Below are 14,782 nucleotides of genomic sequence, written 5' to 3' on the forward strand. Positions count from 1 at the left end.
AGAAATCGAAGACCTTCCAATTACATATAAATGTGTAAAGACAGCTTATTTTCTGTACGTTTAATGATAAAATAATATACTTATTTTTTTCTCCCTGTATACTATGAGGCGTAATTTCAAATGAATGTCTATCAGATCAAGTGATTGCAAGCATGTGACATATTTATATTAAGATGAGGTGTGGGATCCAGCTTTTGCACTGATGAGAACAACCACACACAGATCTGCAATATTGTCTGACAGAAACTGAGCTCAGTTAATTACATCAATTACAGCATGGCTCAGAACCAACAACACCTAGCTGAGATATGAAACTAGATAAGCTTTCGAACATCAAACACAGGTGTGTCTTTGTGTGTGTGTGTGTGTGTGTGTAAACATCAGAACATAGATGTATTCATTGTCCTGTCAGAACTTATTCATGAGTCATTATGAATATTAAAATTCGGTAGGGTCTGGGAAGCAGTTCTCACACATACTCAAAGATAGGCTTTGAAAAAACCAAGGTTGCATGAGGATAAAAACAGTGAGGTGGAAAATACAATCAATCTACTTGACAATGATTTAATTATTCTAAGGGATAAAAGGTAGCTGTGCCTACGTTAAATTGCAAATTCATCGTTTATAATTAAGAGCTTAGTCAGTTGTTATAGAATTCTTTAGACAGAAATAGAACAACAAAATACACACTTTGTAATCCTTGTTTTCAAATTATGTCCAACAATTACAGCATGGCTCAGAACCAACAACACTAGATGAGATAAGAAAAAAGGTAAGCTTTCAAACATCAAACACAGGTGTGTGTGTCTAAACATCAGAAAAAAGATGTATTCGTTGTTGTGTCTGAACTTATTCATGACTTATTATGAATATTGACGTTTGTTGGGGTCTGGAAAGCAGTTCTCACACATACTCAAAGATAGGCTTTGAAAAAACAAACGGTGGAAATTACAATCAATCTACTTGACAATAATAAATGAAGAATTAGCATAGTCAGTTTTTAAAGAATTCTTTAGACAGAAATAGAACAAAAAAAAAATACACACTTTAGCAATACTGGCCAAGCCGGTGTAATCCTGGTTCTCGAATAGATGCAGGGGAGCTACGGTCCATTCTCTCTTCTGTCTCAGTAACAGTGGCCCATTTCCTTTTGCCCTCACACGGACAAGCTGCAGGTAAACAAAGAGGAAGGAACAACGTGATCATTATTAATGTGTAATAATTACAAAATATATGCATAGGTTATTTTTGTTGCACCTGACACATACATATACATTTAGTGTGTATAAAATTATAAAAAGCAAAGAATTAATGGAGGAGCTGCTGCGTGGCCATCCGGCACAATATGGGAATGTCCATGAAGCGTAAAACTGCGTATTTACTTTTTCTCTTTCGTATCTTTTAAATGCATAAATAATGGTTTAACTTTGACTACAGAAGAGCCCTACCTGTTAAAGACCAGCTTTCCTACACACAAAAAAATGACCATCTAACAGTATGAAGCACATAAGGAATCGTTTACTCACCGTTAGGACAAACGTCAGCAGAATATAAAGGCTGCATTTCAGCAGGGGAGCCATCTTCTTGAAAAAATTATAACCCAATTTAAACTCTGTTGAAGTGAAATCACGTCGACTTTAAGTCTGCCAGTAGTTCGTCGCTGGTTCCGTACAGACTTTGACCCTTTGGAGGGTAGGGACTTTTGCAACAATAGGCAGTTCCCCCCTCTCTCCCTGCTTGATTGCCTGTTACTTCTGATAACAGGAAGATAAGGGAGATGGTGTGTCTGGAGGGGGGACAATAAACTGTCATCCTGGTCTGAGTCTGTTTTTGTCCCATTGCTATGTTAGGCACCGTCTGTATTAGTTGTATTATAACTCTTCTTTTCAGTCTAGTCGTTCTTTACTTGTTAAATGTTGGCCTTGTGTGTACTGTGTTTGATCATTGTTTTTTATCTGTTCCCTTGTTTTGGTTTGGAGCCTGGCCATGTTATAGTTATTTAGTCGGCTTGTTTTGTTTTGTGCTTTTAGTGTTTCAGTCTGTGTTTTGGGTTCTTACTGTAGTCTGATTCTTGTGTGCTGTAACCTGTCTGTGTTCTGTCTGTTCACCATCACTACCTGCCTCTGTGTTCTTGTTCCTGGTCTTGATGTTGGTCTGTTGTTCATGTGTTTCTGTGCTCTCTGTCTTATTTTGTTATCGTCCCCTTGTGCATCTCTCTGAGTTTTACTTCCTGGCTGTCTATGTGCCTCCCCTGTGTTCAATCGCCCTGCCCTCCTCTGTGTCTCTATATAGGTTTGATTGTTCTCTTTGTTCTTGTCGGGTTATTGTAGCTTGTTTGCTCTTGTGTCGTGTGATGTCCTTGGCCTGCCCATTCCCCCTGCTTGTTTCATGTGGATTTCACACTTTGGATTCCTGTTGGATTTCTTGCTTGATTCTGCCACTGCCTTTTTGTGAGGACGCTTTCTGTTTAAATAAACCTCATGAACTGATCCTGCTCTGCGCTGTGTCCTGCATTTGGGTCCTCCAAGCTCACAAACAACCCCGCCTTTGCTCTCCAAATGCGCAAAAATAACTGATATGTTTGCTACAGGCTGCAGTAGCTTCAACATCAGCTGCAATACCCGATGTAGTAAAAGCACAGGCACTTGAAGGAGGAAAGGAGAGCTGTGGCCACTGCCAAGCAGAGGAGAATGCGTGTGTTTGTGGAGTGACAAAGTGACAGTGTTCAGGGAGAGAGAGAGCAGGAGGAGAATGGAGGTGAAGTGGTAAGCATGGAGTAGCTTAACCTGTAGGGAGGGAGCAGGGAGGTAGGGTCATTTACAATGTGGATGCTGGGGACATGTAGCCACCACTTTTTGAAAGCATTTGTTAAAATTGTTCTGAACAATAGCTTGCACCAAGAAATATTAATTGATAAACAAAAATGCTATGAGAAAGGTTTATTTGTAAAATAAGCCTGCAATGCAATGTAAATATAGAAGAAACGTCTGCGTTGTCCAAAAGAAGTAACTTAAGCTAAAAAAAAGTAATTTTTTTTTTTTATTTTTATATTTTGAATTGTCACTTGCCACCTAAATATTTTTCTTTCCACCATAAATTGGTGCAGAAAATGTCCAGAACGCAGGAAATTAAGTGTTTAATGCTCAAGATCTTCGGGGGGAGGACCCCCAGACCCTCCAATCAAATATTTCATCAATACATTTCTTTTCTAAATAGTAGCATATTAAAATATATTCTTGTCTTGTTGTCATGGTCCCAATCTTGTGCAACGTCACACAAGATTTTTGGCCGCCTGGGCCAAAAATGCCGGGACCGATTTTTTTTTTTCCCCAGTCCAGCCCTGTCCCCATGACATAAACATAAAATTTCTCAAGCGAAATTTTTGAAAGGGGCCACAAATAATACAGCCAAAATTGTACTTGTGTAGTACATGTGTACATGGAGGAAAGTCTTACTACTATTATTTGTGTAACATAGAGACCGTGATGTTACCAAATTGCCATAACTTTTTGTACAACCCAAAGCAATAGTTGTTTAAATATGACCTAGGTTCATATGCTCACCACTGGTGATATTATCCTAATCTGGCATCCTCCACGTATTTTAGGTTTCCTCTGGGACAGAGGACGTCTCTTCCTTAGATATTCAACTGCAGCAAGCCAACTGATCTGCCACTTAACATCATGCTGAGCAAAACCCAACACAATGGTAGATCTACATTATTAGCCTAATATCAGTTCACATAGGTTTATTATTATTGTAACTATTCTTTATTGGAAAATTATTTTTTTATTATTATCCCCATCAGCACCACCATAAACGTTGGCTATTCTCACGAGGTCCATTCAATTGTATGGTCATAATGAAACATTGATAATTAGACATTGTTGGCATTTTCACTTGAGTGAGCTGTTACAAATAAAATCCAACTAAATACATTACCCTATTTACCCTAGTATTTTATTTTTAATCCCACCATTTTAATTCTACTTAATGCTCCACTTTATTTTAGTGTTTACTCACAAAGTAATCTGCTCATCTTGCTTTTTTACTCCAGACACACAACCACACACCTACACCTGTCTCTCTCTCTCTCTCTTTCTCTCTCTCTCTCTCTCTCTCTCTCTCTCTCTCTCTCTCTCCATGTATGTCTGCTCTGACTTTATTTGTCAGCAGTTTTATAAAGACAACTTGCGTTTCATACTTTTCACCCGTGACTCCGTTTTCAAAGCAACGTGTGAGCTGCGTGTGGAGAGGCTTGTTGTTACTGATGGAGCCACCGTGGTATGAATGAGCATGAATTAGCACTATTAGCATTAACAGTGTGGTGATTTTAGTTTTAAGTTGGATATTCACCCATGATCCAGTGACGGCTTCTTACTCAGTTCACCCAGTGTTGGCAGTATAGCTCACCTCTGATGGCTTGCTTTTAACCACCAGGGGTTAGCTTAGGGAACATTAATAAATTACTAATGTTAAAACAGTGTAATGGAAAAATTATCATTTATTCTAATAAATTCCATGTCATGTGATTCAGGGACTCCAAATAATGCTGAATTGTAGAACTACACTAGGCAAATGAGACACACCTCTTCATATTAGAAATGAGTGCATATTTTATTTTATATTGCTATTTATTATTATCTTAAGGGAGAAAATGAAAATGCTTTTTTCTCCAATAGCTTCCATGTCAAATGATTCAGAGACTCCAAACCAATGCCGAATAGTAGAACCACACTAGAAAAATGAGACACACCTCTTTATATTAAGATTGAATGCATATTTTATTTTATATTAATATTTATTAATATTTTAAAGTAATGCATTTTCTTTCAGTAGCTTCCATTTAATATGAACCAGGGACTCCAAACCAATGGCGAATTGTAATTGTGCACTGTGGAAATGAGACACACCTCCATATTAGATTTGAGCACTTTTTCTAATTTCTATTAATAGGTATTTATATTTTATGGGAAAAAGTGATGTTTCCTGCCCGTTTCTTGACTCTGGAAATGTATAAGTCCTGAATGGTGGACAGGTTGGCACTGCTGATTTTTTCTGCAGTCCTGACTTTTTGGTGGCAGATCCAAACCAGACAGTGATGGATGTGCAGAGGACAGACTGGATGATGGCTATGTAGGACTGGATCAGCAGGTCCTTAGGTAGGTTGAGCTTTCTGAGCTGGCGCAGGAAGTACATCCTCCGCTTTTGGAGGAACATTTCTGTGGCCAATAAATGAATATGGTGGGGTAGGGTGACAAGGCGTCCCCGAACCGTCCCCGGTTTTGGTGGCCTGACCCCGTCTGGAGCTGTCATCGGAAATGTCCCCCGTTTTTAACTGTAACACCATAAGGTGTTAACAGACATGAAATCATTTTTATGTGGCCAGAAAAACTGGACAGCAGAGCATACAGGTGTCGTGCCGAAAAGTTGCTGTATCACCCAGTCTCTTTAGGGCTACAGCTGCATCTGGATCACACAGACATAAAACGTGACAAAATTACTTTATGTCCACAGCAAAGGTACGTCTTTGTGATACTATAACGTTTCTTTTAATGGAATAATCACAATTGTGGCCAAATAGGTTTTAGGAGTTTATAGCGTGACCAGGCATGACATTCACGTGATTATAGGATTATAGGCAATAATAGAAGAATGTTGTTGCCGATGGATTATGTGTTTGGTAGGCCTATGTCTAATATCCTTGTTTATATTTGGAAATCGGAATGTAACCTATAATTAACATGACTTACTGCTGAGTTATTTAGCCTATAAAATAAAGACATGATCTCTTCAGTTATCCTTATGTAGCAACCAATCTAGTCCCTTTTTACCTTTTAAAATACCTTTAAATGGTCAATACAATGTAAAGCAGTATTCTACTTGCCAGAATGTCACTGTAGCCTCTATTGACTGTAAAGTTATTTCTGCCCTGAAATTACTTGATTATATTCATGAAGGTTATATATGACAGATAATAAAACACCTAATGCTGGTGTATAGTAGCAGTCTGTCAGCAATCATGGACTGTATTAGTCCAAATTAACAGCATGGTTTATGTTGTATTGTGAGCTGAATTAAAACCTAATAGCAGACCATGCAGATCCAGAAAAAGTCATGTATTTGTTAATATTTCGATATGGCTTAGTTTACACTCAGCCCAGTTTTGTTCCTCCTATGAGAACTCTGGTGCAGAGCTCTAGGGGGGAGAGGAGAGGCATGCAGGGGTCAGTCTCTGTGTAGAGCTGAGAGAAGTGTCTCAGACCAGATACTCTTGAAATACAAGCAGACTGACAAACAATAACCTACTTGAGTTATTACAAGTAGCCTACTTGTTTGTATAACTTTTCCTAACTTACTCTAGTATAAAACCCCGGCATGAATACAAGTAAATAGAATATCCCTACAGGACATTGTTTTTTTACGGAATCACTTTGGCTGGAAGAGTATAAAGCAATGTTTCCCCCTGCTGGCAGTTAAGGTGTGTTTGTCTGTTGTCTGTTAGCGACGGGAACCGCTGCTCAGAGACAAGTCCGCCCGTCTTTACAGAGAGCAGGCAAGTGCATGAACAGACGAGTTTCTACTTTTGGGCTTTTAACGGAGACACCAATCCATCATCCGTCATTCTCCGGTTGTTTTAACTTGCGGTGGAGTCCAGCTTCCTCCTACAGACCGGGGACAAAGTCCATCTTAAGTTTTCAAAAATGGCGAGGGTTTTAATTTTCAACATCTGCCTGGTGTTGGTGAGTGGGTCCACTTTTGTTTTATATTCTCTGTCCACAAACAAACGTCTTTATCGATACAAATGTACAGTTATGAGTGGTATTATACCTTCTATTTGGTGTCAACAATAAAGAGGAATGTCATTATTATGCAATTATTTGCTGTTAAAATGGCACTTTTTGTTCTCCACCTTTACCCTTTCTCGGTTTTCAGTTGCCGGCTGTGACGCCAAATCAGTTCTCTCTACTTTGAAGGACCCACGCTTTACAATAAAGCAGCAGGGCAGACATTTTCTGTGTGGGTTCAGGACGATAGTGGGCCGGGAAGTGAGATGGAAGTTCACCTTGTCCACAATACAATGCAGCCAAGAGAGGTAAGATTACTGATGTATCATTTTATAGCAGGTTTATGTAGGTCAGAATGGTTATGGACTTTATCTGATCATGATCTGATTCACACACCCCTTTTAATTACATGACTTTCGGCTGGCTTTATGCAGTGATTACTTCCTTTTGTGTTTTTATATACTACAAGATTGCTTATTTAAATCTACCTAAAGATCTCATGGAGCCACATGTTTTAAGCTATTACAATGTATTGCAGGCTAAAAGAGGCAGAGGGCTTCCTTAACTTTGATAGATGTCATGGATTAGGCTGAGTGCAGACTGAGGTGAGGACCCAAACGCAGACCACATTAAGGAGGATGCAGTTCAAACAAAAGATTTATTAAGCAACTTAAACAGCCTTACTCAGGAGCACAGTCCAAACAAAGGCATCTACAAACGGGCAGAGTAATATCCAGAACAGGGTAGAGAAAATAATGCAAATGCGAGGAATAAATCCATGAAACTAAGAACAGGCAGGAACACTCAACATTTGACGCAAGGACGTGAACAAGACTGAATACACAAGCAGGCATATGTACACAGGGACTAACAAGCGGGGCAGGAGCAACACAGGTGAGAGGGATCAGGACTAATGAGACACAGGCAGGCAGAGAGACAGCAGGGGAAAACAGACAGACACCAATAAGGCCATAGGGAAACTAATAATAACCAGGAAGAAACAGAATAATATAAATAACTGATCCAGAACACAAGCAGACAGATCACAAATATACCAATAAACTACAACTAACAGGGAAAACAGACTGAAAAAAGATTAAACAGAACACAGAGCAAACATGGACAAAATAATACAGAAGTACACAGACCAGGAGTAGACACTAAGACACAAATTAAAATGCAAGACAAAACTAGAATATGAGACAAGACAGATACTAAGAAAACTTAAACATGCGAATGAACAAAAGACTAAACTTATAAGTTTAGTCTTTTGTTCGCAGTTTAGATCAAATAAAGCTATAGAAACACAGAATACAAAACCAATCCCATGAAAACAGATACTAAGTAAACTAGAACATGCGAATAAATAAAATAATAAACAAGGCTACACAGAGAAACACAGAACCAAAACCAGACTTAAACAGGAAAACATGAATAAAACCACACTCCTAACAATAGATGGTTTATGAATAACAGAACCTGTGTTTCATTGTGTTTACTTGTAAATGTTTTGGTTTCTGTTTTAGATTGTATCAGATTCCTCAGCCAAGTACAATGTGTACTACACCCGCCTGTACCACGAAGCGAGTTCAACATACCCAGGATATCATCTGGCTTAACTAACCCAATCGCGGTCAGGATAAGTGGTACCACGAAGCTGGTTATCAACTCGGTAAGTCAACCCAGCGTTTCCTAATCCAGCCGTGAGTGCACTCACATAAGAGGCGGTGCTAGCAGCAGATGACCAATCGCAGAAATGAACAAGTCCACTGGCATCAGTGTCACATTTTACAAACGAGCAAACTGTAGGCTAACACTGCAGAAATACGACATAAGCCTAGTCTAAGTAGCACAGCTGCAGCTGACGCATGCTGGGAGACATGAACAGGCGTAGTCTATAATAATATGTTGATTTGATGTGTTCTTATAGGCTGTATGAAAATATTAGCCTTATTCTTTCAGCTCAGCTGTGTCGGCGTTTCCACAGTAAAAAGACTCGGGCACTGAAGAAGTGGTTTTCCGCCTCACTTTAAAAAAACTTCTCGTCACTTCAAAAATGAGATTAATTTATTCAACACCCTCAAAAGTGTTCCAAACATTGTTCTAAATTAACTTTATAAAGCAATGAAAAGAAAAATCCATTCATGCCATAAAACGTGCTCAAATAGGGGTTGAAAGACTGAATCTCAACATTTAAGCTACTGAAAACTCACCTTCTGCGCCCACATTGCAAAAGGTGTCATGTTTTTAACAAAGTAACCATTCAGGAGACAGACTCTCCTTTGGACATCACCATAAAAGTAGATGACGAGAATGACAACGCTCCAACATTCCAAGATGCACTGCAGTATACTGTGCTCGAGCAAAGCAACCCAGGTCAGGAACGTGAAGTAGACAACTGTAATCCTGAGGTATTTGATCTTCAGTGAGGGTGATAATAAACTCCATGATCATGTTTTACAACACAGGGACGGTGGTAGGCAAGGTGAATGCTACAGACAGAGATGAACCAGGATCTCGACACATCAAGATCAGGTATAGTCTCTTGACTGGATCAGACCTGTTTGCCATCCACCCAACTACAGGAGTCATCACCACAGCAACTAACACCCTGGACAGAGAGGTGAGCGCCGGCCTCATTGTACTCATGATTTACTCTGAAATATGACACAGAAATTAGCTGATACAAACGCTGATACAAACCTGCCTCAACTTAACATAATATTTACCCTTTTCTCATTTCATTTTGTCAAACTCTTTCTTTAGGTAAAAGAAAAGCATACTGTGACAGTACAAATCAAAGATATGGACGGCGCAGAAAATGATTTGTCCACCACAGGAACGTTGCTGTGGCTGATATCAACGACAACCCACCCACTTTCACAAAAACATCTGTAAGTGATTATATAAAAGGCACCCGTTATGTTTCATTGTAGTTTCATCAAACCATTAAACTAATGTTGTTTTTTTTAACTTGTTTTCCTATAAGGTTGGAAATTAAGTAACACATGTTTTGTTTCCTTTAGTATCAGGCCAATGTTGTGGAGCTTCTGTATGATGCAAAGGTAAGTAAGATTTTGTATTATAATCATTACTATGAAATTAGTAGTAGTACAACTATTTACAGTATCTCACAAAAGTGAGTACACCCCTCATACTTTTGTGATTTATTTGATTATATCTTTTCATGTGACAACACTGAAGAAATGAATCTTTGCTACAATGTAAAGTAGTGACTGTACCCAAAGTGTCAATCTTTTTACATTTTGTGTGGCCACCATTATTTTCCAGCACTGCCTTAACCGTCTTGGGCATGGGATTCACCAGAGCTTCACAGGTTTGCACTAGAGTCCTCCTTCCACTTCTCCATGACAACATCAAGGAGCTGGTGAATGTTAGAGATTTGCGCTCCTCCACCTTCCGTTTGAGGATGACCCACAGATGCTCAATACGGTTTAGGTCTGGAGACATGCTTGGCCAGTCCATCACCTTTACCCTCAGCTTCGTTAGCAAGGCAGTGGTCGTCTTGGAGGTGTGTTTGGGGTCGTTATCATGTTGGAATACTGCCCTGTGGCCCATTCGCCGAAGGGATCGATCATGCTCTGCTTCAGTATGTCTCAGTACATGTTGGCATTCATGGTTCTCTCAATGAACTGTAGCTCTCCAGTACCGGCAGCACTCATGCAGCCCCAGACCATGACACTCCCACCACCAAGCTTGATTATAGGCAAGACACACTTGTCTTTGTACTCCTCACCTGGTTGCTGCTACACACGCTTGACACCATCTGAACCATATAAGCTTATCTTGGTGTCATCAGACCACAGGACATGGCTCCAGTAATCCATGTCATTAGTCTGCTTGTCTTCAGAGTGTTTGCAGGCTTTCTTGTGAATCATCTTTGGCAGAGGCTTCCTTCTGGGACAACAGCCATGCAGACCAATTTGATGCAGTGTGCGGCGTATGGTGTGAGCACTGACAGGCTGACCCCCCACCCCTTCAAACTCTGCAGCAATACTGGCAACACTCATATGTCTATTTCCCAAAGATACAGTATGAGGGAGTGTGAGAGCGATAACACCAAATTTAGCAAACCTGCTCCCCATTCACATCTGAGACCTTGTAACACTAATGAATCACATGACACCGGGAAGGGAAAAATGGCAAATTGGGCCCAATTTGAACATTTTCACTTAGGGGTGTTAGACATTAATGGCTGTGTGATGTGTTATTTTGAGGGGACAGCAAATTTACATTATACAAGCTATACTCACTACTTTACATTGTAGCAAAGTGTCATTTCTTCAGTGTTGTCACATAAAAAGATATAATCGAATATTTACAAAAATATATATTATGGAAAGTCAAGGCCTATAACACAACAGTGACATCAGATTTTATTTATACTACACTTTCCAGCCCTTAGATTATGAGACCAAAAACGTAAAGCTTGACATTATGGCACGTAATGAAGCTGACCTGAGTGGCACCAAGACCCAATGGCTGTCTGTCCCTGTGAATGTCAATGTCATCAATGTCGATGAGGGTCCGGAATTCGCAGCTCCCACCATCCGCTTCAATGTCAAAGAGAACACACCGAACGGCACGGTGATAGGAAGTTACACAGCTAAAGATCCCGAGACCCAGAGCAGCGATGGCATCAAGTAAGCAATCTCATTTTATATTTGTCTTAAAGAAATTCACTTTCCCATGGTACAGTATGTCTGACAACAGATTCAACTGCAGCACTCTCAAGTTTCTGTTACTTCTCTTAAACACTGGAGGGCAGACTTTCACTGCTGAAATGAAGAATGTGCTACTAACACACTTAGTACACACAAGTACTTTTTCCATTGTCTCTCAGGTATTACAAGGCCATAGATCTCCTGGATCAATGTCGACAGAAACACCGGAGAGCTGAAGGTTGCAAATACTATTGACAGAGAGTCACACTTTGTGCAGGATAGAATTTACAACATCACCGTGAAGGCTGTTGATGCAAGTGAGTTGCTTGTACATTTCCTTTTCTATGACTTCTATAAGCCACAGACTCCACACAGAACCCAAGCTGTTCTATCACAAAAGACTTAAATACTTGAGCTTGTGTTATTATCTGAGCAACATATCTCCTCTGCATATGGGATCACCTGACTGATCACAGGCTTCAACACTGCACCAATGTCCTAAATCTTTAATCATATCTGTTACCTGTTTTATAAACCCACTGTCTCTGTTGGGTTTGGCAAAGATCTTCTATACTTTCACCAAGGAACCGGTGGTTTGGGAAAGTAAATCCACATGTTAAATCACCATCTTCACGCCTTTTGGATGGTATTGCTAAATCAGCTGGAGGTTATTAGGAACACCAGCCCCACACTTGCTTGTACCTGTCTAAACACAATACAGTTTTGTCCTCACATTGTGTCACCTGAGAACACCTGTTGACAAGTTATGATGTGACTAATTTACAATGACTCACCGTCCTGTTGTGACGGAGAAAACTGAGCCTGAATTTGCAATTTCCAGGTAACTGACACCCAATTGATGTCAGAATGCTACCAACTATGTCTATCTTGTTTTCTTTCTCAGTACCAACGTGCTTGTATTTGTCTTAAAGTACTAATGAATTACTAATGTATTTCAGGCTCCAAGACAGGCACAGGAACATCGTGGTGGAGGACGTCAACGACAACATGCCAACACTCCCCACCGGTGAGCTGGTGGGGAGTGGCTCCGTGCTGGTTGTCGCTGAAGACAAGGATGGGTCTCCCTTTTCTTCCCCCTTCAGCTTTAGTTTGCCAGACAATAATGATGGCACATGGTCTGTGACAAGAATTAATGGTAGGTGGTTGTATTTTTAACCATTTATCTACATCTGTTGGAGAGTGTCTTAAACAAAACAAAAAAACTGCAGTTTTGACAGAGAAGTTTTAATGGGGCTGTTTGAATACTTTTTTCTACATCTGTAACCCACATCATGTAGCTTGTCTAGTTAACTGGAGACATGTTCAGCAACAGCAATACATTATGGAAACATCTGTAAAAGCTCTGTACGAAGTGTTCAAACTACTCACACAGATCAATCCAGGTCTTAGTAATTCATTCAGATGTTTTTTTGTGTGAAAGCTATCAAAATAAACCACTTACTCAAATCTAACCGAAGCATTCCTGGCAAATGACTGAATGGGGATCCCTTGCTGACACTGTGTCTAAAGTGCCGTAAACATCTCTACAATTTTTTTGCTAACCTATAGTTAGCTGATAAGCTTATAGTTGACAGCGGTACTGGCAGATTTATCACTTGGGTTCTATATGGGACATACATATTAAACAAGTGGATTCTAGAAACCCCCGCGACCCTGTATGCAGGATAAGCGGTTGACGATGGATGGATGGATTCTAGAAACAGAAATTTTGCTGCACGCATGAATATGAAAAATTAGAATTGGCACACTATGTTTTGATATTATTTTGCTGCTGGTTAAGTGGGTGTACAAGTAACTTCTTTCCATTTCTAATGGCAGCAAGTTTTTTTGTTGCAAAGTTGTCCTCAACTTCTTGGGAATTTGAATATATTTTACATGAATTTGATACAAAATGACATATTTGAGTGATGGATTTTCTGAAAGCATCATGATGAACACATGCTCTGATCTGTCCTGACAAATTCATTTGTTGCACAGTGTTGCGTTATTTCTAACAATAAAAAACATACGTCTCGTCCCCTCCTTAGACGCAACAGCAACGTTGCAGCACATCAAAGAGCTTCCTACAGGGATACATACTGTTCCCATCTACGTCACAGATCTGCAGGGCTTTGGTAAAACACAGACGGTGAAAGTAAGGATCTGCCAGTGCAGGAATGGAGCCTGCTTGGCCAAGCAAAGCTCTGTGTCATTAGGGCCACTGGCTTTACTGGCTATGCTGTTGCCTCTTGCCCTCCTCCTTCTGCTCGGTGAGTCTCCCCTGCTATATTCTTGCCAACAGAATTGTGTTTGCTTTGCTGTTTAGAAAGTTAGGGGTTCTGACACTGACTTTTGCATCACATGTTTGGTACTGAGCAATGATACGTGGCAGTGTTATAATGCCATTATGCTCACTCTTGTGACGTCTACCACACGTGGAGCACTGTTTATTATAAACTGCACCATCCTTGTGTGCTCATTTGTCACATACTTTTGTTATTGCAGGCCTACTCCTCGCCTTTTTCTGCATGACAAAGGGTGACACATTGGAACTGAAGGATGAAGCAGACAGTGGTGGAATCCTGCTCAAGTCAAACACTGAAGCCCCAGGGGGAAAAGTGGTAAGGACATAATAATGAAAGCATTGATTGGGCCAGAGACGATTCAGCGGAGACACGCCTCTCAATCACATCCTCAATACAACTCTATGGGGAAAGCCTGTAATGGCAAAGATGGCGGTTATCCCGCCCCTCCTGCTAGAAAGCCAAACTTCTGCTTTTTACAACCAAAGCCAGAAACATATTTCAGCCAATCTTGTGATTCCACTGACGTAAAGGTCTGTTTTACTTAGACTGCGCATGCGTGGTAGTAGTGATGCATGCGTAGTAGAATTATAACTGCTTTATTAACATTATTTTGGGGCAAAGTTAACAAACTTTTCCAGCGATTTTTATTAGATTTTACTGTTGATTATATTCATGTAGTTTTTATGTCCCGGTGAAAGGGCAGTTTTGGCTCTCTTCCCATTCATTCAGATAGTAGCCTGGTCTTGTTAGTCCGAAATAGCTGCCCGGAGGCGTTGCCAAGATGGCTGCCGAGTGGCATGACTTGCCTATATGGACTTTGCCTGGGCTCATACCCTTGTAAGGGAACCTTACTTTTATTTACTTTAGGGCTGCAGCTAACGATGATTTTAGTATTCGACTCTTCGATAAATTATTTCAACGATTCATCGATCATGCGTTGTTTAAGAAGTACTTTTGCTTGGTGGCGGCGGCACCCCCCCCCCCCCCCCCCCCCCCCCCCCCC

The 14,782-nt window shown here is 40.3% G+C and overlaps 1 protein-coding gene and 1 long non-coding RNA gene across 2 annotated transcripts in view; both read left to right on the forward strand.

The window, feature by feature from the left end:
• Positions 1-14,782, forward strand: part of dsc2l (desmocollin 2 like) — a 23,637-nt gene that overhangs the window by 5,990 nt on the left and 2,865 nt on the right. The window contains exons 13-15 of the mRNA XM_046052292.1: positions 12,530-12,629; positions 13,522-13,743; positions 13,979-14,094. Coding sequence (XP_045908248.1) covers positions 12,530-12,629; positions 13,522-13,743; positions 13,979-14,094 — 438 coding nt within the window. The remainder of the gene's footprint in view (positions 1-12,529; positions 12,630-13,521; positions 13,744-13,978; positions 14,095-14,782) is intronic.
• Positions 6,532-11,311, forward strand: LOC123972699. Its single transcript, XR_006825455.1, has 8 exons — positions 6,532-6,743; positions 6,937-7,096; positions 7,327-7,393; positions 8,315-8,460; positions 9,257-9,411; positions 9,555-9,682; positions 9,815-9,853; positions 11,208-11,311. It is a non-coding gene; the product is annotated as an uncharacterized LOC123972699 (long non-coding RNA).

This window comes from Micropterus dolomieu, linkage group LG06 (genome assembly GCF_021292245.1).
Source record: "Micropterus dolomieu isolate WLL.071019.BEF.003 ecotype Adirondacks linkage group LG06, ASM2129224v1, whole genome shotgun sequence".
In the NCBI taxonomy this organism is placed as follows: Eukaryota; Metazoa; Chordata; class Actinopteri; order Centrarchiformes; family Centrarchidae; genus Micropterus; species Micropterus dolomieu.